The sequence below is a fragment of the Syzygium oleosum genome, unplaced genomic scaffold, assembly GCF_021117445.2.
Source record: "Syzygium oleosum isolate NSW1041296 unplaced genomic scaffold, Sole_v2.1 Sole_v2.25, whole genome shotgun sequence".
Lineage (NCBI taxonomy): Eukaryota > Viridiplantae > Streptophyta > Magnoliopsida > Myrtales > Myrtaceae > Syzygium > Syzygium oleosum.
Genome location: NW_026607509.1, coordinates 1,393,981 through 1,419,607, shown reverse-complemented (window position 1 = coordinate 1,419,607; position 25,627 = coordinate 1,393,981). Strand labels below are relative to the sequence as shown.

The 25,627-nt window shown below is 43.2% G+C and overlaps 3 protein-coding genes and 1 long non-coding RNA gene across 5 annotated transcripts; 3 read left to right on the top strand and 1 right to left on the bottom strand.

The window, feature by feature from the left end:
* The first annotated feature begins 2,741 nt into the window (after positions 1–2,741).
* On the top strand, positions 2,742–7,892 carry LOC115674746 (squamosa promoter-binding-like protein 9). The gene is made up of 3 exons (XM_030597245.2): positions 2,742–3,461; positions 6,775–6,914; positions 7,044–7,892. The coding sequence occupies exons 1-3, from the start codon at positions 3,058–3,060 to the stop codon at positions 7,658–7,660; spliced, it is 1,161 nt and encodes a 386-aa protein (XP_030453105.1). The 5' UTR covers positions 2,742–3,057; the 3' UTR covers positions 7,661–7,892.
* A 638-nt stretch (positions 7,893–8,530) lies between these two features.
* LOC115674748 (protein STRUBBELIG-RECEPTOR FAMILY 2) lies at positions 8,531–14,601 on the top strand. 2 transcript variants are annotated; one of them, XM_056302908.1, is made up of 18 exons: positions 8,531–9,102; positions 9,217–9,270; positions 9,364–9,555; positions 10,225–10,357; positions 10,476–10,547; positions 10,627–10,692; positions 10,813–10,884; positions 10,968–11,039; positions 11,385–11,456; positions 11,550–11,615; positions 11,701–11,766; positions 11,865–12,190; positions 12,339–12,580; positions 12,665–12,930; positions 13,194–13,341; positions 13,566–13,705; positions 13,795–13,951; positions 14,175–14,601. In XM_056302908.1, the coding sequence occupies exons 3-18, from the start codon at positions 9,462–9,464 to the stop codon at positions 14,373–14,375; spliced, it is 2,193 nt and encodes a 730-aa protein (XP_056158883.1). In that variant the 5' UTR covers positions 8,531–9,102; positions 9,217–9,270; positions 9,364–9,461; the 3' UTR covers positions 14,376–14,601. The 2 variants fall into 2 exon arrangements, with proteins under 2 accessions (XP_056158883.1, XP_030453107.1); XM_030597247.2 differs by having other exon boundaries at positions 12,336–12,580.
* LOC130134920 (uncharacterized) lies at positions 14,197–14,897 on the bottom strand. The gene is made up of 3 exons (XR_008814447.1): positions 14,778–14,897; positions 14,683–14,728; positions 14,197–14,334 (listed from the first exon to the last, which is right to left on the bottom strand). It is a non-coding gene; the product is annotated as an uncharacterized LOC130134920 (long non-coding RNA).
* A 1,291-nt stretch (positions 14,898–16,188) lies between these two features.
* Positions 16,189–19,560, top strand: LOC115674756 (outer envelope pore protein 16-3, chloroplastic/mitochondrial). The gene is made up of 3 exons (XM_030597255.2): positions 16,189–16,303; positions 16,895–17,238; positions 19,140–19,560. The coding sequence occupies exons 2-3, from the start codon at positions 16,908–16,910 to the stop codon at positions 19,286–19,288; spliced, it is 480 nt and encodes a 159-aa protein (XP_030453115.1). The 5' UTR covers positions 16,189–16,303; positions 16,895–16,907; the 3' UTR covers positions 19,289–19,560.
* The last annotated feature ends 6,067 nt before the right edge of the window (positions 19,561–25,627 follow it).

The following is a 25,627-nucleotide window of genomic DNA, read 5'->3' as shown; positions in this document are numbered from 1 at the left end:
CTTTGATTGATGGTGGGTACGGAACCACCAAAGAACACTACACGAAACTGGCATCAATCGACGCACTGTTTGGCTAATTATGCAAAAAAAGGGAGGGGGGAAGAAAAAGAAACCTGTCCCTTAGAAAATTCATAGTTAAGTCGAGAGAAATGCTTCCTCGAAGGAGGCATATGATGCATATGCACGCATGCTTGCCCTGCTTTTCCATCGATCAGTCAGTCGATCGTGACGTGGGAGGAAGAATCCATCCAAAAGGGTCATCTAAACTTGCTGAAAATTCTTCGTGGAGTTGAAAGTAGTACTCATCATCATGTCTTGATTTGGATCGAGTTCGATGTGGAGACGAATTTGCCATAAATCGAAACGGGTCGCCGGGGGGTTCGATGGACGTGCTTTTCCGCTGGTTTAGCCATTAGTGGGAATCTTTTAACTTTAAAGCAGGACCCGTTCTGCTTTTGACTGAAAGCCCACCTCTCGTCCAACCTCTTTTAGATCTCTCTGTCTGTCTGTCTCTCTCTCTCTCTCTCTAGTCTAGGGCACAGGGCTCTGTTTTTAGGCTCCCCCGGCAAAGAATATGGTTCGTTTACCAAGAAAACTAGAAAGGGTTTTTTGGTTGGAGAGAGGGGGAAGAAAGAAGCCTTTTGCCTCCCCCCCTGTACATGGTAAGTACATGGCAAAAAGTAACCTTGCACGAGGGTGTAAATTGCTTGGTAAGATTGGCCAAACCCCTCGGGGTCAGGTCGAGTATCGTGACGTTCGAACTCGCGAAAAATCGTATCGGATTTCTTATGAGTGAAGGGTGTGGGTTGAGCAACTCGATCCGCTCGCCTGTTACGCAAAATGTATAGTCTCGCATAGCGAAAGGAAATCGAAGTCTTTTAGGTTCAAATATGAAAACGCTGTGCGATGATAATTGTCATTTGAATATATAGGGTCTCAAGTGGATCAATGAGCATTGATTGGGTAATCAAGAAGTGTATTAGGTAGTCATTTGACATTAGAAACGTCTAAACTTTCATAAAAAGAAAAAAGGGACCATTTGCAATTGGTAAACTCTCATAAAAAAATGGGACCATCATTTACTTTAATGGTCCTATTTTGGTAAACTCTCTTTAAAAAGAAGGGACCATAATTACTTTAATGGTCATGTATCGTTAAAATCTCAATAGCACGCATGGGGTTTTCATAGAATTTTTTTTATTTATGAAAGTTTGAGATTGAAATCGAATATGCTATTGGGTTGCTTTACTATCATTCTCATGGTACTGTTTATTTAATTTATATATCCATATGTTCATACATAAATGATGAATCGTTTTGTTTTTTTTTTTTAAGAATACCGGTATTTTAATGTTTAGATACGTTACAAGTAAGATATTTGATTATTCTGATGGGCGGGGTAAAGCGCGACTCTTTCCCACCTTTACAATAAAGGAGAGATACGTTCACGAAATAAAGATATATTGGCAAGATGCGCCCTACCAAATTTAGTTAAAAACATCTTCAGAGATACCAAATTATGGAGTCAAGACGGTTTTTATGTAACGATGGATCGTGTCAACCATATGAACCGCAGAACGAGCTTACTTAAACACCCCCTCTAACGAAAAATCACGCGGCTAGAGGGGTCCCCCTCTAAATGGAAACATCATCGAGCATCAGCCCACTTCAGCCAAGCCGTCAGATCGTGCCGACGGTATCTAAAAAAGAAAGAAGCTCTGTTCAGATGGCGGGTTTTTCTTTATGGCTGTCCCTCGATGGTAGTTGGAGTTAGTTAATTTTGGAGCTGAAGTATCTTAACTATTCCTTAAAGTCTCCCTTTTTTCTCTTGCAGACTTTACGAAATTTAAGGTAGCTAGAAACGAGAGAGAGAGAGAGAGACAGAGAGAGAGATGGAGAGGGTCAATGTGAAGTGCAATTTAATTAAGGTTTGGCAACTGGTCCACTTGAAAATGACGCGCCCCAGCCAAAAAACGCGAGCCCCACTTCTCTGCCATGTGGGAAACTTTCGTTTCTTCTTTCCTTTGTATTTGTAATGGGAGCCTCCTTTTGGAGTAGAACTAGAAAACGCCAGGGGAAAGCGAGATGTTAAGAGAGGAATTGCCAAGTTTTAGTCCCCTAAAAATCGATCCGGTAAGCCGACAGCAAGGATAGAGACTTGTCTCTCGAAAACTGCGAAACCAGAAGTGCAAAAAGTAAGATAACCTCCCACACATGCTTCATGCGATAGGCGTATCTAGCCCGAGGCCTACGAGTTAGCATTACTGACTGACCGGCCGGGGCCGGGACCGGTCTTGTAGAGATGTCAGAGAGACACGGGATTCACAGTTTTTTTTTCCGGCCAATCTCATCAAAGCTGCTAAGAAATGCCTGAAAAATTCATTAGACAAGGGGGCATGTTATGATCAATCGATGATATCATCCATCTGATGTGCGCAGCAGATGAAAATTTCGTGGGTGAATTTCGAAAACTAGCGATCTGCAGCGACCGGGGCCAAAACGATGGGGGAGTTCTGTTGGCTTTTGTTTGGCCAAGAGCTCGAACGTCGTCCAAGAAAACACCAAAACTCACCCCCCTACAGTGAAGTACGTTACATCAGGTCCCTCTCTCTCTCTTTCACTCTCTCTCTGCTCTGTGCTCTGTGCTCTGTGAAACTCTGAGCTGAGGGACTGGTCACCCTTTTTGCCACTCTCCCTCTCTCTCCTCTCCTTTCTCTCTCTAGCACACCTTCCCCCTCCCCCTCCCCCTCCCCCCCCCAATTATTTTTGTTTTGTTATTTGGGCTTCTTTCTCTTTCTGCACAACTTTCTCTTTTGTACCACCACCACCACCATTAAACCAGATGGCTGGCATGGGCCACTGTCGTCTCCCCACTTTTCATCACTCTTAAAAACCCCCCCTCTCGTCCTCCACCACCACCCCCAACCCATTTCCTCATCTTTCTCTCTCTTTCTCTCTCTCTCTAGAGCGCAGGCGCACGGAGACGACGGCAAACTGATGACGACGACGACGACCCAGGAAGCTCCGATGAATGGGCACTAGAGACCCTCTTGGCTCATGGACATGGGTTCGGGCTCGTGGACGACCGAGTCCGGGTCCTCTTCTCCTCCCCCGCTCGAGTCCCTCAACGGCCTCAAGTTCGGCCAGAAAATCTACTTCCAGAACAGCAGTAATGCCGCCGCTCCTCCCCCTCACAAGCACCCCCCCGGCGGCGGCTCCTCCTCCGCCGCGCCCGCGCCGCCCGGGTCGGGCACTCCCCCGAAGAAGGTGAGGGCCTCCGGCGGCGGCTGCGGGGCGATCCAGGGAGGGCAGCCCCCGAGGTGCCAGGTGGAAGGATGCCGGGTGGATCTGAGCGATGCCAAGGCTTACTATTCCAGGCACAAGGTCTGTGGCGCGCACTCCAAGTCCGCCACCGTCATCGTCGCCGGCATCGAGCAGAGGTTCTGCCAGCAGTGTAGCAGGTCAAAGACGATGCTTTGATACTTTTTTTTTTCTCTCTCTCTCTTACCCTCGTGTCTCCTGTTCTTGGTTCCTATCTATTTCCCCCAATTTGAGGTCTTTGCGCTTATTCGAACCTAAACCTCGTACTGTGTGTTTTTTGTTTGTTCCAGCATCTATCTTGTTGGGTATGCTTCTTCTTGAGGTTTGTTGAAGTTGGCGTGCTGGGAGTTAGATGAGCTGCTTGATTAATGGTTCAGTTTTAGTTGACAGTAATGATTGATTTTTGCGTCTTTTGTTTCTTGTCCTGTTCACAAGTTAGCCGCTTGATTTAAGGTTCGGTTTAGTCGAGAGTCGTAATCGGTTTTCTCTGTCTTCGTTGCTAGTGACAAGCTATCTGCTTGATTAGGGGGGCTTGCCTGTTCTTAGACTTTGGCACTGGGTTTCAACTCTGGGCATCTTTACTCGGGGGGTTGGTCTTGACATTGCAGCTACCTATCTTCGGTTTGAGTGTTTGTTGGCTATGATTGGAGATTGCGATGGACTTGCTTTTAGTGCAAAGGTGCTATTTTGCTCATCATCAAAGGAAGTATGGTGCTTTCCATTTCTCAACTTGATTTTTTCTTTTTCAAATTTGGTAGCTGGAAGGCCTTGGGCGTCGGCGGTTACTTTTTCCTGGATGGAAAACGGTGCTCGCGTGACTTTTTATTCCTATAGGAGGGGCTGAGAATAGAAAAGGAAGAACTCGTCAGTACCTTTTGTTTGTCTGCTTGTTCTTATTACATCTGCTTCGGTAGTTTCTGGTGGTACTGCCCAATTGGTGTGGTCATTTTCAAGCCTCTTTAGACACCTTTTGTGAATCTTTTGGTGATGTTAACCGTCCTCGTCGGTTTATTGGACGGCTCAAAAAAAGCAAGCACGAGCATTAATATTCCACCGGCCCTTGGAATCTTTTGTCCCTAATGAGAAACATTTGCACGGTCTAGAATTAATCTGATAGGCATGAGGGAATCTTGAATCATTTAGACCAACAATTGATTTACGACATGTGTTTTGACCCCCGCTTCTTGACCAGAACCTCCAAACGGCCTTAGTTGGTGTATTTAGGCTATGGTAATTCATTTTATCTATGATGCTCCTCCTCCTTAGACATTGCTGTGTCCATTACTATTGGCCGTTTTCTCTGCTCTTTTGCAACTTCACCCATCGGAAATATTATTTTTATCAAATGTTAACATCAGAATTAGAGCAGAAAATGCTGAATTTACTTCGCTCCTCCTCTGACGGGATTGTAGGAGTCATTGTTTCCTTGCTAACCTTAGTTCTGTTGTTTTCCTAAACATCTTTGGATTCTCTTCTTCCATATTAATGAAGTGTGCAACAAGGATACACTTAGGCATTTTCGGGTATTTTCTTGAGGGGAATTTGATTCCCTGTCTTGATGTGTTGTGGAGCTCCTTCTAGTTCCTTAATTTTTTGGACTTCTTTTGTCATAAGTGTGGATTAAAAGCTGGTCTTAGTAAGCAGCTCTTTTTTCTTTCATCATAAGTGTGGATTGGAAAACTCATCTCAATAAGCAGCTCCTTCACTATATCGAGTATTGCTCCTGTCATTGACAGAATCAGTGAAGAAAATTGAAATGCATTTGATCGTATATACCTTAAGAATTCTCCATCGACATATGAGGTATTATCCATTTAGTTATCAGATTACAGCAGAATGCTTTTTGGCTTTCCATGTTTTAGTTGGCTGTGCTAACTAGAATGGCAGCCAATATCCAGGAACGGTGATATGCATTGTTAAATTCTCCATGAGATGCTACATGAATTGCAAACAATGCATTTCCATGTGAAGATAAAATATCCAACATTATCTGATAAGTATGCTTTTGTTGAAATAGCAACAAACAATTGACTGATTGAACTCATTGTTTCTGTGGATGGTACCGTTGTATTGTCTCCATTAATTTGTCAGTTCGCTTTTGCATGAAATGAATTTTGTGCTTTCTTCTTTCATGCAGCAATCTGTTGTAATGAAATGCCCGCACTAGTTATAATATCCTTTGTCTTTTTTAGGTTAAGTAGGAAAAATTACAGCAAAGAGAAGGGGAGGTAGTATTGTGCAATATATGTTAAGATGAGGCTTTGATGCAAGATTGTGAGTGAAAGCTTCTGCATGTTGATTCATTAAGCAAAGGCGAATAAACTCTCGCATCGTTGATAAACTCAAGTGTTGCTTGGTAATGAATGAACAAGCCATAAGTTTGTTGGAAGAAGCGCTAAATTGGAAAAGTCCTTGGGAGGTCGTGGATGCTGTTAGACCAGAGACTTTGGCTTGTACTATCGGTTTAATGCTACCAACGAGGGGTTCAGATCAGCCGCATTCTATACTTGGTGCATTATGATCTGTCTTTTTGAGATTCATGTGCTAATATTGCGTTTTTCGGCAGAAATTGCATTTACATTTTTTCGTCGTGATTTACTTGCTTTGTAAAAGTGAAAGCAACTTGAGTAGAGGTGAGATAGAAAAGTCATATAGGAATGTCAAACTGGAAAAATATAGGTACCCTTAACAATAATAAACAGGTGAATCCTCATTGTTGCTCTATTTGATATTTGGTGCCAAAAGCATCTCTCCGATGGGTTGAAGTTCTGGTTCCTCTGCTGGTTATGCTATGAGCTGTTTTGCAGTGAGTGATGTATGGTGAGAATCAATTAGAGAAGCTAATGCTTCAGAGTTCATTCTTTCAGTTTTTTTCAATTAAGTGCATGTTGTGTGCTTACAAAGCATTTGGCTTTGTCAGTCTACTTTGGTGTTACAGTTAAAATTCAGTTTTATGTTAGGCCTGCGGTATCTAGGTTACAGTCTTGATCACGTGTATCATATATGTAAACTTTGATTAAACTTTAGATTGGCTATGGTAGGTTCTTGGACCAAATAGCAAGTTTTGTTTTGAGCTAGCTCTGCTATGTTGTGCCTATTTTGAAGTGAGCTGTTTCTACTGCTTGGTTGCACTTGTTTTGAACTTTCTAGTCAACAATATGTGCCTGCTTGAATTCTTGACTCTTTCTCTGTTGAGAAGATTCTCTCTCGGGGCAGCGTAAATGAGTGCTTAAGTTAAGGAATCCGGCTTTTCCTTTGCTATAAGCAAGCCTTGACTTCATTCAACTGCTAGTGTTGTATTTGTAGATTCTGCTGTAACCTATTGAGAGGTGGGATAGAACTCACCGTGCTTCTCTTGCTTTCGTTCTACTTGATGTTTAGCTTATTGAAGATGATTACATACTGCTTTTCATGTTTTATGTATTGACATGTCCTCTACTAGTCTCTTCACAGATTCCATCAGCTTACTGAATTTGACCAAGGAAAACGAAGCTGTCGTAGACGTTTGGCTGGTCACAATGAGCGCCGGAGGAAGCCCCCACCTGGATCGCTACTATCCTCTCGCTATGGGCGACTGCCATCCTCTATATTTGGTTAGCACCATCCCCTTCCCGACCCTCTCTTTTCTTTCTTTGGTGCACATTTCTCACAAATAGGAAGACATATATTTATATCCCTGTGTTGGTGATATGAGTACAAATTTCTGATGCTTGCATGGACAGAGAACACCACCAGAGTGAGTGGTTTTCTGATGGATTTCACAGCATACCCGAAGCATGCATGGTCAGTTCCACGTTTGTCTGAGCGCACGACGCCTGGAGATCTAATCCCTGGACCAGGAAAGCTCTATCCTCATCCGTGGCAGAGCAGTCCTGAGAACCCTCCCCCTGACCTTTTCCTGCAGTGCTCATCCGGTGGCACGACAGCTTTCCCTGCTCCTGGGATTCCTCCTGGCGAATGCTTCACTGGAGTAGCTGACTCAAGCTGTGCTCTCTCTCTTCTGTCAAATCAACCATGGGGCCCCACAAACCAGACGTCACCTCTCGGGTCGAACCACATGGTGCACCCCCAGGGCTCGACCCTGGCTCAGTCAATGCCTCCTCATAGTTCGGCCATTCACTTCACCAGTCCTGGCTCCGCATGGGCCTTCAAGGGCGACGAAGCCGGTGGGAGCTCCATTGGTCTAGCTGCTGATCTGGGCTTGGGCCAGTTCTCACAGCCACTTAACAATCAGTTCTCTGGTGACATGGAGTTGTCTCAACAGAGCAGGAGGCAATTCATGGAGCTTGATCCCTCGAGGGCTTATGATTCCTCGCACCAGACTCACTGGTCGCTCTAGGTGACCCAATCATGTTTAAGTTGGGTTCTCTTGCATTGCGGAGTTCTCTGCATAAGACTGCATGTTCTTTTCGTTTTTGATGAACACCTGACATGATTTTTGTCTCTATTAAGGCCATTGGCCTTAACTTGAACTTAGACTTCGCTTTTGTCTTTGAACACATGCTATCGGATGACAACTGGACTCTTGGTTGTGTATTATTATGCAATCACGAACTACCGTGGTTACTTTGTAGTTCCGCTCTCCATGTGGGGGAAATTGCTTGTCATAGCAGCATTCGTACACACAGTGTCGTGCGAATTCGTGCCAGAGGAACTTATAGCAAATCACAGCACGAGTGGATTCACACATGAGCATGTGTGGTGATGTGCCGACATTACATGTCGTGCTCGCTCTGATTTTGCTGTCGACCATCAGATCATTTTATCATTCCAGGTCCAGAAAATCTAAGAAGGAAGGAGTTGGGATTGATCAGTTGAGATTGATCCGTTTCAACTTCGGTCCTTCAAGAGGCGTGGCGTTCAGTTTGAAAACGTCTAGCGAGATTTCACGTATATACTGAAGTTGAGGAGATACCTGGTTTGCTCTTCCGGACACCTACATGTGCCAAGTTGGTCAATTGATCAGCCCGAATAGAACATGATGGCATTGGTTTTCTTGAATACTTTTTCAAGGGGCATCGTTTTTCTTGTCATTTTACAGCGTCTTCGCATGAAATAGCGTTTGTTTCTCCATATTTGGATGCTCACACGGTAGAAATGTGGAGAAAGATGGTTAGTCACCGACCGTGACGACGGTATCGTGGTTAGTCATTGACCGGCAAGAGACCTTATCGATGATGATGACGACGTTCACAACTGACGAGATGATGATGACGACGTTCACAACTGACGAGCGGTCATTTACGTTAGGACGGACACGGACGGCAATGGAGGAGATGATGTAGCCCGCGTATTGGGCGAGCGGGCAGAGTTACAACTTTTGACTTTGATGATAAGTGGAGTTGGATGTGGCCCGACTCGAACTCAGCTTTTAAGAAGGTTGATTAAGTGGTAAAAGGGTCACCTGTTTTTCGAGGTTGCTAGTATCTTGGTGGGGGCCGCGGTGATGGACTCACGAACCTCGTACCTATGGATCGAATCTGACCTCTGGATACAATTTTCTATCCCCCAGATCTTTCTTGAAAATATGAATGAAAAATTGCGGATGTATGGGTGAGATCCGTGCGAGCGATCCCACCGGAAACAAACCCCAGGCCTTGGCGCGCAACTGCCAAAACCGAACTCCATAAACCGTTTTACGCAGCGAGTCGTCGACGTAGGCGGAGAAACAACTGAGAAGTGACCTCAAACTTCCATATAATTTCTTCAAGACCGAACTCTGCCATCTTCATCTTCCTCCATCCTTCACAATCCACAGAGCTTTTCGCTTCTTCGATCACGGTACGCACGAGACCTTTCTCTTTTCGTTATGTTCCTCCATTTCTCTTCGCTGCTTCTCGCGGATTGCGGGTGGTACGAGTTCTTCCGCATTAAGTTTGAGCCGCTTCATTGCAGCATCTCTCGCTCCTCCCATCTTCAAGCGTCATCTCTTGAAGAAGGATTAGATAGGTGAAACTTACTGCAAATCTTTGCCGCTTTCTGTAGCAGAGTGACTTTCGTCTTTGTTGTTCATCGAGTTGGTGTGTGCGTGTGCATTTGAAGGTCCCGACGCTCGCAAAATTCACCGGAATTCCCAAGAAACGGACAAAGACGACGGTCCTGCTGCATATTGGCTCAAGAGGACTCAATTTCCGGGAGGGATGGCGATACGCCGCCTGATTTTGCTTCTCGTTTTGGCTGTGTTCTCGGCATCACTGGATTTGCCGGCTTCTGCATTCACAGATCCTCTTGATGGTACTTATTATTCGACGATCCATCTTGAGCTATTTATAGCATCGCAAGGTTATCTTGCTTTAGCATTGATTGGCGTTATCTCTCTGTCTGGTTGCAAAGGTTAGAGCTAAGAGGTGTCAAATTTTTGTTTCGTTAGTCTTACAAGAAGAACAAACCAGTAATGTTTACGCCCTGAGGGACGTGGACTTTTGAAGGCGAGGTGCATATTTTGAAGTCACAGGTCTTTTCTGGATATGCCCTTTTGACTAACAAGAATTTTGGGTTATCTTTTACTTGGTTTCGTTGGACCTTAGAATTACATTTTGAGACTCTTCAAGTCCACTGCAAAATGATCATGTGGCCCATATTGAATCGAATCAAATTATTGGCTGGATCTTTCTGCCTTGATAGCAATTACCACCTTTTGTCATACGACCTAAGCTTCCCAAGGGTAGTTGCTGTTCAGCAAATTGTGAGCCTGCTGGGGACATCTGATGCTATTTAAGACTAAAGATGACCGGGTTTCTTATGTTTGGAGATATGAGTAATGGGAATTACAGATTGTCTGATTGTTTGCCTGACAGTCTGAATTGGTTTTTTCTTTGACTTGGTTATGCTTTCAGCTTTTTGCATGGAATTTCAGTTAATTTCGTCATTGGGTTGCTTTTTCCTTCTCTGTTGTCTATGCAGCTACAACGCTTCATGGGCTATATGCAGCCTTGAACTACCCTTCACAGCTGAAAGGCTGGAGATCGGATGGTGGGGATCCATGTGAGGAATCATGGACAGGAGTGGCATGCTCTGGCTCGTCTGTGATTTACCTGTAACGCAGTTCAACTCCATAGACGATACAATTTCTTTCTGGCTCGTATGGATCATAAAGACATTGTGTTGTCCTTAGACCGTGCTTTTGATTTCACATTGGTCACTTCTTTGTGCAGTAAACTCAATGGACTAAACTTGAGTGGTTCTCTAGGAGACCAGCTTTATAATTTCCACAATTTGAAGCAACTGTAAGCAGCCTTTGCAAGATAAAAGTTAGGTTTTACTACAGAAGTCGTAATAAAAGATGTTTGTCTGCTATTTTGCCAGGGATATGAGCTCCAACAACATTCAGGGTGATATCCCCTATGGTTTACCTCCTAATGTTACTCATCTGTACGATTTCAGTTTTTTTCTCCGGTCAAATTTGGTATTACTAATTGGTCATTGGCCTCAGTAGAAATGGAACAGCTGCTTTATTAATTCCCGCACTGATGTTGGTCCTTGCAAGTGCAGCAACTTAGCATGCAACAAGTTGATCCAAAGCATTCCACATTCATTACCTTCCTTGAAAAATCTACGGCACCTGTACGATCTTATTTCAACTGCCTGCTTAGAACAAGCTTTCTTTCATGCTTGAATCATCCTTATATCCAAGTACTTCCTTGCAGGAATCTGAGCCACAATTTGTTCTCTGGATCTATTGGCAATGTTTTCATTGGAATGCTGAATTTAAAAGAAATGTAGGTCGATCAACAATTCAGATTCGGATTGTCCTACTAATCCTGAATTCCTGATTTTCTTGTCTCTGTGTTGTTGTCCTTTTTAACCAAATTTTCTCTGTGTTGTTTGGAACACATGGAATTAGATAATCCCGACAGTATTTAGCACAACGGATTGTCTTATTCACAAATACCATATTCGGGCCATTCATCTTTCTGCTAATTTGTTAATAAATCTTTGATTGCTCCCTGTGTTTCTGGTTGCATGATCCCCTGCCATGAGCTACAAAGATTCAATGCTCACTAATGATTCAAGTTTCTTATCGACCCTTTTTCGTTTAATGGAAGTAATTTGTACAATCACAGGGATCTCTCAGACAATAACTTCACTGGGGATCTGCCAAGTTCGTTCCAGTCTCTGACAAATCTTACTGGACTGTGAGAGTTATCATTCCATATAATGTTTTCAGCTGATGCATGCCTCACCATTTATCAGTTCGCATTCATATGATATTATGGTTTAATTTACAGGTTCCTGCAGAATAATGGATTTACTGGAGCAGTGATCTTACTGGCTAACCTTCCTCTAATCAACCTGTAGGTTCATTATAGCCTCCTCTTGATGTCTTTTCTGCCTCGCGCTGCCATTTTTTTGATTTCTTGTTCACACTTCTGTTGTCAGAGATATACAAGACAATCACTTCAGTGGTGTCATTCCTAAGAGTTTCCAGAACATACCAAATCTATGGTGAGTCATCAAACTTTCAGTTCAGTCATCATTCTCTTTATGCGCTGGTGGCATATGAGAGACAAAATTAATTGATTTTTTCCATATACATTTGTAAGGATCGGCGGAAATAACTTCCATGGAGCTGAATCTCCACCATGGAACTTTCCTTTTCAAAATATGTCTCTCCAAAGTAACGTTAGTAGTCCTCCAACATCACAGTCAAGTGCTGTTGAGAACTATCCCTCTCTTAACCCACGTTCGCACAAGAAGGGAAAATGGGGCCCTGGTGGAATTGCATGCATCGCCGGTGGAGGCACTTTAGTAGCAAGCTGTGCAGCTCTTGTAATTGCAATCCAAATTCATCGAGCTCGTGCTCAGAAAGATAAACTCTTGGACAGACCCAATAGCTCGTTCCATTCTATATCCCTCAGAACTGTCGGAGGTGAACTCCTGTTAAAGTTTCAAGGATATGCTAGCGAAGTTCAGATATTTTTTAACGTTTTGAAATCTCTGCTATGTATGGATGAATTCCTGAAAATTCCCATTAATTATCTATTCCCTCCTGAAAATGAACTTCTCCATGACAGAAGAGAGCCCACCAATCTTGCCTTGTATCCCACCACCAACTGTTAGCGCAAGGCCTGTACCTCTTGCTCTCCTTGCGGGTAAAGGAAATAGAAAAAGCTTTTCCAGGAAATGCGAAGCCCTTGAATGTGTGAAGATTTACAATGCTGCAGAACTTCAATTCGCCACAAAATGCTTCAGTGAAGAGAACTTTATCTGCGAAGGATCCATTGGCCCTGTTTACGAGGCTAAGCTACCTGATGGCCAGGTCAAACCACACATAAATTCACATGATTGTAGTGGTGAAATAGCACCAATGAAAGTTTGAATATAATTTCCTTTCCTTTGTTAGATATTGGCCGTGGAGAACATCAACATGGCATCACTGTCTCTCCAGGAAGAAGAACAATTCTTGGATGTGATCTGCTCTGTCTGCAGATTGAGGCACCCAAACATCATTCCACTCATAGGTTATTGTACAGGACTTGGACGGCATTTGCTGGTCTATGAGTACGTGAGATATGTGACCCTCGAAGATGCTCTGCATGGCGGAAAGTACAAGCCTCTATCATGGAGTTCACGTGTTCGGATTGCCCTTGGAGTCGCTCAGGCATTAGAGTGAGTGTTTCTTATGGCCTTAAAAAGATTTTTAACCTACAAGCTCAAAGTTTTGACAGCTGCACAGAAAACATGAGTTTTAGACAACTGGTCCATGCTCGTCAGGATTGTTCAGTAGTGGCTTTTGGTGATCATGCAGCTGACTAATCAATCATGTGCAGAGTGCTTCAGGATCCTGTGATGTCTAGGACATTAACATCCTCTTGGCCTCGAACATCTCATCCTAAACAGTGATCTTTCTCTTGTGGTCTGTGATTTTTCAGCTACATGCACTCCACATTTTCACCTCCCGTTTCTCATGGCAATCTAAAGGCTCGCAATATTTTGCTTGACGAGGAACTCAGGCCACGTATATGTGATTGCGGAGTTTCTGTTCTGAGGCCACTTACAAGCAGTACCGTCAAGCTTAAGGTACACGCATAATTGATATTACATTGCATCCAATGAATATTTTTGTAGCATTGGACGGGATTCAGTGACTTGGGCAGATATTACTTGTGCTTGACATAATTTGAGAAGTTAGGGATTTGATGAAAATCCTCTTCATTTACTGCAAATGCTTTGACCAGAATTGCAATCAAATGACTGGAATAGAAATTAAATTCACTCTATTAACTGGAAGATAATGCAACTAGGCTTCTGAAATTGCTATTGGAGACACCGGTTATATCGCACCTGAACACGGTCAACCAGGCATTGACAACACTAAGTGTGATATCTATGCCTTCGGGGTGCTGCTTCTGGAGCTGTTAACTGGGAGGAGACCTTTCGACAGGTGAAGGGGGTGAATATTTTTTTGGGGGATGGGGGGCCCAAACGGATCTTTACTCCTAGTTCTCAGTTGTCTCGTCTCTTTTCACACAGTTCAAGACCTAGGGAAGAAAAATATCTGGTGAAATGGGCTTCATCCCGGCTTCATGACCGTGATTGCTTGGAGCAGATGGTCGATAAAAGCTTTGAAGGAACACTCAGCTTTCGGGCTCTCTCCCGGTTGGCTGATATCATATCCGTCTGCATACGGGTAGGTGTCATGCTTCTTACTCAAGCAATTGGAAATATACATAGAACAATGCAAAGTCTGTTCCTGTAAAGATTAATTTGCACTAAATATATAGTTCAAGAACCAGTTTCTCTGTATTTATAAATGAAGGAAAGAACCGAGGATATGGTGCTCCGTCATCAATTCTTACATAGTTCAAGTAGTGAATAACTTTTTTTTTGCTTTTGTGTATCTTTCTGTACAGCCTGAGAAGGAATTCCGGCCGGCAATGTACGAAGTAGTTGAATCTCTGTTGTATATGCTGGAAAGGATCGGCATCACAGAAGGCAATGCCACATACGGCGGTGACCTTGAACCTTATGAAAGATCCTTCCGCTCCACCCGCACGCGCTTTGTGGCCTCACCTGCAACAAGTAGCTGGTCATCTGATCGTACTTCTCAATGAGTCTACAAAAACCATTCTTTTGTTTTCATTTGGGTCCATCATGTCAAGAACACTTCCAATAAATCTTGCTTTCTGAAACAGAAAAAAAAATGGGCGAGTTCTACATAGGTTTTCGCAGTTAATGTTTCTCGCACGGAATTGCACGATGGATTGTGGGATTGCTTCTGCAGGATTGTATTAGCACCCACTCTCGATAATTCTTGAATATGAGTGAACCTCCCTTTCATCTTCTCTTCATGTAGTCACCCCTGAAGTGGTTTATCAAGGTACCAAGTAAGAGCAGGATCATCATGAGCTAGAGATGTACCTTTTGCTTCGACTACTACCAGCACAAAGACTTCAGAAAGCAAGTACTTGATCCCAACTTGTGGCAAGTGCATGAGCTCAAGGAAACAGCAAAACGCCGTTCTTTTCTTGGGTCAATGAACTCGTACAAGTGTGCAAACAGAAGGATAGAGAGAGTGGTGAAGGAAGTGGAGTGAGAGAGAGAGAGAAGTGGTTTCTCTTATTCAATGACCGCAAATAGTCTGCAATTAGATCTCTTCAACTGATGTTTTCATCAGGGTTAATAGAGGAATTGCCATAGACAAATTTCATCATCAATAACTGCTCACAGTTGTTTCCAGGAAGAAGAGTACAGATTCCTGTCCTCTGCTTTATTTCAAGAAATATGACTGTTTATAGACAAGGTGTACGACGCAAGTTTGATTCCATTGTAAATAATCTTGGGATAAGTGCACTAGAAGTCCTAAAACTTGTCACAAAAGTGCAATTGAGTCCTAAAACTTATCACAAAAGTGCAATTGAGTCCTAAAACTTGTCATAAAAATGCACTTGAGTCCTAAAACTTGTCCAAAAAGTGCAAATAAGTCCTAAAACTTGTCACGAAAGTGCAAACAAGTCCTAAAACTTGTCACAAAAGTGGAAACAAGTCCTAAAACTTTCAAAAAGTACAATCAATGGAAGGACTTAATTGAACCAATTGGACAAGTTTTAGGATTTGTTTGTACTTTTTTAAAATTTTAGGACTCAAGTACACTTTCGTGACAAGTTTGAGGAATTGTTTGCACTTTTTGAAAGTTTTAGGACTCAATTACACTTTCGTGACAAATTTTAGGACTTTGAATGCACTTATCTTAATAATCTTATATGTAGGCCGCCTATTAGATTTTGACTCGTGTTTATTTGAGCATTATGAGGTTAGTGTTGTTCAGAAACTCTGTCCTTCATCTAAAAGATAGAGCACGGGCCAATGACCATGATCAAGTTTCTTCGTTAGACGAAGTTTTAGGGCCGGTTTGCCCAAAGCAAATTGCCTGCAGGTTTGCTTCCATTTTCAAAACGGATGAGGTGCCTGGTGTAAAGTTAGCGTATTGTCTTATTTTTTTTTCTTCAAAATATATTTGATTGAGCCATAAAAATAATAATCCTTTGTTCAGAGTTAGTAAAATTAGCATAATGATTATATATATTATTTAAACCATCCGCCACCATCCTTTCCGAGATAAAGCATAAGAAACCCTTTCTTTGCTCAATTTTCTCGGAAGTATTGAATGCCCTGGAAATAAGAAAAAATATTTTCAGACAATTAAATTTTCTAAAAAAAAACAAACTATTAGTTTCTTTATCATGACTCACAAAAGATTATTTTTACCACGACGGGTTCACTTTCTGCTTCATAAGTATTTTTTTTTTATCCGCAATATTCATTCAAAAGCAAAAAAAAATAAAAAATTGATTAATGGATATGTTATAGAAATAAAAAAAAGGGAGGGTATAATTGTCATTAGGCACGATACTCAAGCTCCTGAGGGAGTGAATTGAGAAAGTCCTCGGGAGATTTCAGAAGCAGCTGCTGCTCTTCTTCTTCTTCTTCTTCGCAGTGCGCAGCGCTTGCTCTGCTCTCTCCGAAGCTCTGATCGAACAAGGTACGCTCGGCCCGCCCGCAGCCTATTCGATCCGTTCCCAATTCGCGCTCGTGCCTTAGCTTCAAATCGAACCGTTGGAATTTGTTATTGCCACGACATTTTCTAGGTTAGATTGGCGTGAATTTGAGGTTTGACTCGATCGTTCCGCGGCTGATTCACTTGCTGCTTTGTCCCTTTTTTTTATGGGCCCCTGGTTCTTAGTCAAAGCAAAACCGGACCTTTTGAAGCCCGACATCCTGATCGGCATTCGCAGTGTCGGATTCTTCAAAAAATTGGGCTGCTTGGCTGGGGGCATTCGTCATTTTGAGCTGTGCAATTACTGGTCTGTGATTTTAAGGAGAAGATTTGACCTCTCATTCCTCGGATTTTATGACCAAGCTGTAATGTGATCAGTCTTTTTTATTGGGTCAAAGGTCATGGAAAGACCACTTCTCGTTTTTGGTGTTCAGGCCAGATTGAGAGAGGCTCTGTTTCTGCGCAGGAATTTTTTTTTGTTTGTCTTCCGTGAGGGTCATTTTTTTTGGGGGCCTTGTTTCCTCTGCGATTCGTTTTTTTCTGTTTGTTCTTATCAAATGCTGAATGCGTGTGCAGTTGAAAGAAAGTCATGGACCCTGCTGAACGTAGGTACTTGGAGGATGAGAACACTCCTACGATGAAAGTAATCAAGGGCGCGACCACGGGTTTGGCTGCCGGAACGATTTGGGGGACCATCGTCGCTACTTGGCACGACGTGCCTCGTGTCGAGAGAAATGTCGCCCTTCCCGGGCTATTGAGGACGTTAAGGATGATGGGTAATTATGGAATGACATTTGCTGCTATTGGTGGAGTTTACATCGGGGTAGAGCAGGTGTTGGAGCATCAGAGGATGAAAAGGGACTTTATCAATGGAGCTGTCGGCGGTTTCGTTGCTGGGGCTACTATCCTTGGTTATAAAGGTAAGTGCGCTCGTCATATTGGCATATTATCTGTTTCGGTCACGTCTGCTTCCAATACATGTAGTGGAGTATTGAAGCCACATTGGGATTGTATTCACATACATGATCAGGGACCAATTATCACGTGTAAATTATGCTTTTCACTCTCTGTTGATGGTTTGATTGAGCCATTCCTTCTAAAATAATCATCAGTGAAATTGTTGAGCTGATCTTAGTACTCTAAATATTGTTACCTGCACAAACTCTCTCATGCCACGGCTCTGACTGACAAGTCTTTCGTGCTGCTTTCCAAGCAATGCTTTCTCAGTTTTTTACCGGCTATGCTGAAGTTTACATACTGTGTGACTTTTTATGTTTGTTGACTTATCCTAGTCCCTTTGTATAGTTGGTCAAATGTATTGAAATGCTGACATAGTTCTCCCTTTAAACCACTTAGTTCCTCCTCTTTGTGTGTGTAGTGTACAATAGAAGCATGTGAATGTATGCATTGGTGGCAAGATTTAATATTCTTGCAGTGGGCTTGATTTAATACTTTTAAGCTGGTGACTTTCATGAGCAATGCTTTTGGCAACAAAGTGAGGCTCGTTATGGGGCCTGCGCGATTCTCGTGAACTTTGGTTCCCAATAGCTCTCTGGCAGATGGTTGCTGAATATTTCTAGAGCAGAAATGTTTGGCCTGAGTAATTTCTTGTGTTATAGAGCTTGAAAGAATAGTATCAACCGGACCGTTTTGACTTTTACACTAAGCTTAGATGTTTTGTTCCAGTTCCAGTTAGTATCTCACTTGATGGGGAGGAATACTGTGAAGGATGAGAATGTTAGTGGGTATCTACCGATTAAAAAAGTCTTTGCTCTTTGCGCCTTGAATTTGTGACACTTCCTTCACCCTTTGTCTATTTATGCTTAGTCATCAGCTTATGAGATGAGAACTCACCCAGGAACAAGTTCCTTATTAGGTTTGACTCCAACATTCCGGTTAAGCTCCTTCGTATCCTAGTTGCATAACACAAGCATTAGTTTATATTGTGTACTTCTTGTTGACAAAAACAACTTCTTAAGTGGAAGTGGCCTTGTTCTGTTCACTTGCATGCTCAAGTTTTTTTCTTTAAAAGCTTTTGGTTTTAGGGCCTATTTCATCTTCTGCATAGAGGTAGAACTGGTACTTGAAACTTAGAGAGAGAGCCACGGGGGGGGGTGGTTGTGGTGTGGTGTGGTGGTGTGGTTTGGCTGGAAGGTGAGTTGAGAAAGAACACTCATCATCATTTTAGCCAAAAACGACCATTTCTCTTTTTCATTGTTCGATACTGCTCTTTACTTCTCAGTCTGAAGTGATTCTGCTTATGCAAGGTCATTAGTGGATTAAGGAAGTAGATGACTCTATTTTATGGCCAGACTGTTACGATTCTATGGACACCCTCATATGGAGTCAATGTGTTACTTTTGTACCCCAAAACTTGAACCCTCTCTGTATATGATGTCAGAGCATCCTATTCTGGCCATCAGATACCATTTGTTAAATGACATGAGTAATGCATGCACTTTACGGTACTTACTGAGAGAGAAAGAAACAAAGCTATATTCCACCGATTGTAATCTCATGGCAGTTGCTTTTGTTCCTTAAAACTCAGAGTTGTTTTTCTGAATCTTTTGCACAAGGTAGCATTCACAGCGGTTGATGGAGGATTGATTACTTTCCTGCATTTATGGTGCTGCTGCTATGCAACTTTCTTGTTGGCAGGTTTACAGTCAGCAGCACCATATAGTATCTTCATTTGTTGATTGCGAAAATGAAATATAGATTATTACTGTCCTTGCAGTGACCATCTTATACTTGTGAGTTATGACTCCATCCTGTTTATTGGATTAACTTGGAGGTCTCAAACTTACACCTGCATTCGCAGGAAAGACCATTTCCTCGGCCATTTCTGCTGGAGCCGCTTTGGCAGTCACATCTGCCGTTCTAGACATTGGTGGCCAGACCACAAGAAAAGATACTGGCAAGGAGTACTACCCGTACACTACCAAGAAGAAATCGACTGTTGATTCATGACTTTGTTGATTGATTCTGCCGTTGGAGAGGAGACTATAGCTGGTCGGTGAAATTTACTTGATCACATCTTTGCTTTGAGAGATGTAAAGTCATACTCTTAAGCCATCTTTTTGTGTCGCCAAGCCTGTATGAATGCTTTCAATAAATATGCTCTTTTCTCCCGAGAGTTGTTTGACCTTGTTAAGTTTGAGACATTTGGCGCAGCTTCTATGCCCCCTTTGGATCTAATAGTGTCATATTTCAGCATTTTATTGAAAATTTCATTCTAGAAACTTTCTTGGTATCTTTGCCTTAAAAGGCTTAAACCTCCTGACATTGCAATCATTAGTCCATCGGGCTTTGGTACCGCCTAGCTTGGTGGAGCGGGAATCGTGTTACCAAATGCAATTCGTCGCGGAGCTTCACTTCTGATTATGTATTTGAGTGTCAGCAGATGGACTACTGTTATGAGTCTTGGCTTGTCATGTTAAGAGGTTCTTCAATTGATTGACCAAGAAATGGAGCTGCAGTGCAGTTTCACGGTGTTAGGAAACAAAGGAGAGTGAAATTACTACCGAAAGCCGACACCTGGATTCCTGATCAATTGCAATTCACAAGGAAGTTCAAAAGCTCGATACCCTTATATCAACTGCAATCATGAGTCATGGGAGCATGCCATGACCCATCAATCATCATTCTCTTGAAAATAAAGGACTAACATTTCAATCATCATGCTCCCATCGCATGAGCATCAGATGGACGTGTAAGCAGAGCAGACAGAGCTAACTTGCGGTTCATTTTGTAGCTATTGATGCGAAGCAAGGTTGATTCCGGGAAATGAACTAGTAGAAGAGGAGTGGAAAAGAAAAGCCAAGAAAGAAGTATCCCAGCATGACACACATCAACACATAATTTCAAATTCACATCCTCCTATCGAACCTATTCCGAATCGGAACAGACAGTTGAAACCGAAGAAAGAAGGCGTCTGAGAGGCGGATGCCTTGTCTCCGGCATCGGCTACAAGCGAGAGAAATTCATCTTGGTGGGGAAGTGAGGAACAAGTATGGTCGCTCGACTTTCCTTCTTCCAGAAACCGGCTCTCAGGGGCTCCGTCTGGGAGTCGCCTACATCGCCGGAGACACGAACTGGATTGTAGAAGCAGCAACAGAATGATGACCACAATCCCATATTCTCTCTCGCGCGCTCTATCTCTCTGTAACAAGAAGGGTGCGAGTAGATTGAGGGCATCCAAAGTGGTTCGAACGTAAGACTAGGCCTGACGGGACATAAAAGTCGCTCAAGACGCAAGACTTTCGTTTGGTCTTCGTCTTTCTTTTATCGAGGATGAATGGACTTGCTGCAATGGTGATGCAAGAGCAATTGTATTTCTTAGTCAAAGCACGCATCATGGACTAATCGAGCAACACATCATCATCACCGCCACTGGTGCTTTAGCTCTCCCGAACATCTCTCCTACATCTTTTGATTATGGTGGGCTTAATCCCAGAATCAGAATGCCATCGGTGGGCTTAGTCAAATTGGCTGATGCTGGTATCGAATAGACATATAACTGTTGGTCAACCGAAACATAGTAAGGCGAACAACCTAAATTCACTTTGTGGACATCTTCAATTATCGAAGCATGAACACACAATCATGTGGTATTGAATTGACGGGAGAATCACAGGCACGTATATAGGTTAGACTAGGGAACCGATCACCTTTTACTTAGATACAGAATAATACTTTGTACCGTCGATTACTATTCTAGAAACACTAGCGCTGTGGCTAGTTGGACCACATGAAGTTACATTATGGAGATGTATCTAACAAGAGGAGCTGTAGTATTATGGTCATCAGGACTTTCACACCAAACCTGCTAGCTATTTTGAACTAGAACTACTTGTATAGATCATGCCAAGTTCAATAATTTCCTAAACAGTGGATATTGTATCATTTTTTTTCCTCTCGATAAAGATTTGAAAAAAGAAACTCGTAAAAGCAAGGTCCTGATTCTCAAAAAATGCTGTTAATGTCCTTTTCGTAATCAGGAAAGAAAAGGAAATTTGTCATCTGGTAGTCTCGATCCAACGAGATATATAAGTGTCGACAGATGGGCGACGGTTTGGACAAAACGCATATCCCACTAAAATATTTTGTGGTGCTAAGAGTTATGGAGAAGTTGCCTGGTCTTGAGTTGGTAACGACACGGAATGGAAAGGGGAGATGAATTTTCAGGATTGATTTTGCTCATGGAAACTGATATGGGCCGAGTCCAGAACTGTGTAATAGTATAATTCAAGGACATTTCGATTTATATCTCCCAGGCCCAGGCCCAGGCCCATCATACATCCATCGCCGAACAAGGCTCGGGAACGTCGGACTGTGTCCGAAGTGCCGGGGCACGCATGATCAAGATTAAGGAATAAATAGCTCAAGTATATTGGTCGCACCCGCTTCCATCGGTCTATTTGCACACGGTTTTTATCTTGTCAATGTAGGTCTCGTGTGGGGTCCACGAGATCGATCCGACCCCGTGCATCGGGCTTATGTACCCCGAGCGTAGCCAATGGTTTTCCCTCGAAAACCCAACCCGGTAGTTCGCCCGAGAATTTATCGGGACTCCGTTTAAAGCATATAGTCCCAAGCATATGCATCACCAAAAAAAGGTAAAATTAGCTGTACTTTCGGCGATTCGAGATCAATTTGATCACGAAATCCACTACAAACTCGGTGGTTATGAATGAAAATCAACAGTGGCTTTTTTCCTCAACTTCTGACCGCGCAAACCCCGCCTCGTTTCTTCTACACTATGAAGACAACACTAAACTACGAAAACAGCAATCGATGTAAATGGACAGCCTAACTACTCGCGCCGTGCAGAATAATGGACCGACTGACTTTTTCACTTTTGCTATACACCTTTTTGCACAATTACATCTACCCCCGCCTAACGCTGACACTCGCGCCCCTTGCCTTTTGCAAAAGAAAGAAAAACAAAACCTTATTTACCTTCCGTTCACCGATGACCAAACTTTTGATCATTAGGGACGAATGATACACTCGGTCGATAAGAGCAAAGTTCGATGAGTAGCAAAAGTCATCGATGAAAAGAGCAGGAGATGACTTGATGAGCAGCTATATTTTCGAATGTTTAAACTCTTTTAGATAAATGTTGGCCACTTGAAGAGTATTGACAACTGGGAAAATTATCGACGGCATCCTTCATTATTTAGGATGAAGTCATCGACATCGACATTTGAGGTGCAATTGCCTATAATTTCGAATATTTGAGCTTCTTCTGGATAAGCATTGTTGTAACTTCTTCTAAACCGTATATTTCATTTACCAAGAGATGAGAAGTCATGGCGATGTGAAGATATGGAACCAAAAGCTCCGGAGATGTGAATGCATGGCTAAAACTTATGAACAAGTGCTTAAATGGCAGTTATGTTGTGAATACTATAAATACTAGTGTTTGTGTACTCTCGAACCCCGCAAAAGCAAACAAAAATCGTTATCTTTAAATTCAAGTATCGTAATTTTAATTGTAGTTTTTAGATATTTCGCCGTCGTTAAATTCCAACGTATATAGTCATTGTAGTTTTTGAATACTTCGTCCTCGATTAGAATACGACGTGTATCGTTGTTGTAGTTTCTGCGCGCTTCGTCGTCGATTAAATTCCATTGTCGTATCTCTATTTTGCATACTTTAACGTCGATTAAATTTCGTGGAAGTATATCTATAGGTTTTCTGGTGCATCCGTGATATTTTCTTTCCGAACCGCAACATAAACTTGCCTCCTCTTAACAAAACCGTGATATTGGAGTAATTTATTTGAAATTCTCATCTATTATGTTATATAATCTTACTCTAAACACACCAAACACATCATGGGATTGGATTTCACCGCATCCCACCGTTACGTTCGGTATATAACCGAACATAAGCAGGGGACATTCGATAGCTTCATTATGCGATGGATCTCATATTTTAATAATTAAATCCTATCTTAATCCAATCCGAATCGGAGCGGGTCCCCTCCTCCGGGCGCGGGGGTGGCGAAGCAACCGGGCCTTCGGATCCCGGTATCCGGGTCAAATGAGGAGTTGGAGCGATACTGATTTCCGAGTGTGCTCCAGCTCAGGAATTTAACTTTTTTTTGGAGTAAGGGGGGATGGATGGATGGATAGAGAGCCAAAAACGACGGTACGCAAAAGGACAAAAACACAATGCGAAGGAGGAGGGGGGGGGGGGTGGGACCCGTCCTTTTTTTTTGTCTTTTTGCCCCGTTGCGGGGTCCACGTACCACTGCGATGCCACGTCGTCACGTTTAGGGATGGCGAGCCGGGCCCGGCTCGGCCGACACGTGGCGTCCGGTTCGGGTCGGAGCATCTCCAAATCGCCGGCCCAATTTTTTTGCAAAATCGCAGAGGGCTGAAACGGGACAAGTTAAAAAGCGCGCATCGGTCAGAGTAAAAAAAAATATCTTTAAATTTCACACTCCCGAGGCACGAGGCTCGCAGCGTCCGAGCCGGCCCTTTTTCGGGACTCCGGACGACCCCCCTTCGTTTCCCTAGCGAGGGCAAAGTTGGAATTGCCGCTCGGTGCTTGTGCTGCTTTAATTCAATGGTGACTCTCTAAGGAGGGGGGAGGGGGGGCCCGGGGGCTTCGAGATCGATTCGCTAAGTGGTGCCCGGTTGAACTAAACCGAACCGAAGCGCCGCGCCGGAATTGGACCGTCCATGCCCTTGAATCGATTGGATCGGTCTGTCCGGTTCGATTTCCTAAGTATTGGTGTGGGCCGAGCTATCTACGGGAGCCTAGGAGATTGATAGGTTGATCGCGACCTGACCTCGACATGCTGTGACGGGAGAGCCCCGTTCACAGGTTCTGTGCAACGCTGTCACAATTTTGCGATTTTAATCTTTTGACGAGGCCTTGTGCCTCGACGCAATAATGATTCTAGGCCAGTGGATTTGGTACGCCCGTGCGTATTTCTTAACCGAAGACGGGAAGAGCTTCGAGCCTCGCATCGCCTCACCTCGAATTCCTCGGACTCGATAAGGGAGATCGGTTCGAGACCTAGGATCTGAAATCTACCCTATTATAATCGGGTCCTAATTTTCGGAACTTGAAACCTACTCTATTATAATCGGATTCTAATTTTTGAAACCTGGAGCCTATCCTGTTTACCTTGGAACCTGTTTTGGAACATACCTTGTATTTTCGATCCGGTTCTAAGGTATACTCGAGAATCTATTTTTCTTTTGTTCCTTTTTCGTGTTTCATTTTTTCTAGCAAAATAATATGAGCAACAATGAAATAATTCAAAGTAAAAGATAAATAATAAAAATCACTATCCGCAAAAAGTAATAATTCCTAAGACGAGCAATAGAAATTACTATCCACAAAAAGTAAAAATCCAAAATATAGTAATAGTATGATTTAAGGTTTTCTTATAATGCATGCTAAAAATCGATTTCTGGGTGGGTCTTCACTTGAAATTGGGAACTGGACAGGTTCAAACATGAACCGGTTCCTGGACTTGGTGTTTGAACCGGTCCTGGACTTGTTTTTAGGTGATTCGATTCAGTTTCCGGGTAAATTCGGTCCGATTGTACACACCCATAGCCTAAAGTTGAAAGCCTGCAAGAGGCGACCTCCATGGAGCGACACTTACTCCACATAGGTCAAAAGAAAGATGGCTCTTTACCGTGCAAGGACTTTTCTCTCTCTCTCTCTCTCTCTCTCTCTGCGTTACTAAAGTTCCGCGAATTTGACCGGCGCAAATGCTCCGAAACATCTCGACGATACCGTCTCGTTCGGGATTCGATAAGTTAATCAGATCAAAAACATCAGTTCTCCACAGTCTCCGTCAACCCACATGCCTCGACATCCCAATGACACGACCGGTACCGCCTCGTCCAGTCAACACAGTTCGAACTCGAAGTCGAACTCGATAAAGAAATCCAAACCCGTCGAGCCGAACCGTTTCTCGACGAGGAGAGAGAGAGGTTAACGTCGCTGAAAGCTCAATCGAAACTCGCCAAGGCCGAGCCTGCAAAGCCCAGAAAACTTTCACGGCCGCTAGAAACAGATCATCATCGTTTCGCTTGAGGCAAAAACGTGGTTGCTGGTGGCGGGACAGGAAAAACGAAAAGCGAGAGGAGAGGAAAAATGGGAAAGAAAGACAGGAGGAGGAATCGAGATTCCCGTACGAAGCGCGGACCCAGCAGCAAAAGGGTATGGGCAGTTTCGGGATTCCGGTGCGAAAGTGAACAGAGCAGATATTCCTTGTTCTCCCTCCCACTCTCTCTCTCTCTCTACCGGTGTGTACCAGTTTGCTTCGTTCAATA

Excerpts from the sequence above, each read along its gene's own strand:
- LOC115674746 (XM_030597245.2), top strand. The coding sequence starts at position 3,058 with ATGGACATGGGTTCGGGCTCGTGGACGACCGAGTCCGGGTCCTCTTCT. Across the intron at positions 3,462-6,774 it reads TTCTGCCAGCAGTGTAGCAG|ATTCCATCAGCTTACTGAAT; the intron begins GTCAAAGACGAT and ends GTCTCTTCACAG. Across the intron at positions 6,915-7,043 it reads ACTGCCATCCTCTATATTTG|AGAACACCACCAGAGTGAGT; the intron begins GTTAGCACCATC and ends TTGCATGGACAG.
- LOC115674748 (XM_030597247.2), top strand. The coding sequence starts at position 9,462 with ATGGCGATACGCCGCCTGATTTTGCTTCTCGTTTTGGCTGTGTTCTCG. Across the intron at positions 9,556-10,224 it reads ATTCACAGATCCTCTTGATG|CTACAACGCTTCATGGGCTA; the intron begins GTACTTATTATT and ends TTGTCTATGCAG. Across the intron at positions 10,548-10,626 it reads TTCCACAATTTGAAGCAACT|GGATATGAGCTCCAACAACA; the intron begins GTAAGCAGCCTT and ends CTATTTTGCCAG.
- LOC115674756 (XM_030597255.2), top strand. The coding sequence starts at position 16,908 with ATGGACCCTGCTGAACGTAGGTACTTGGAGGATGAGAACACTCCTACG. Across the intron at positions 17,239-19,139 it reads TACTATCCTTGGTTATAAAG|GAAAGACCATTTCCTCGGCC; the intron begins GTAAGTGCGCTC and ends CTGCATTCGCAG.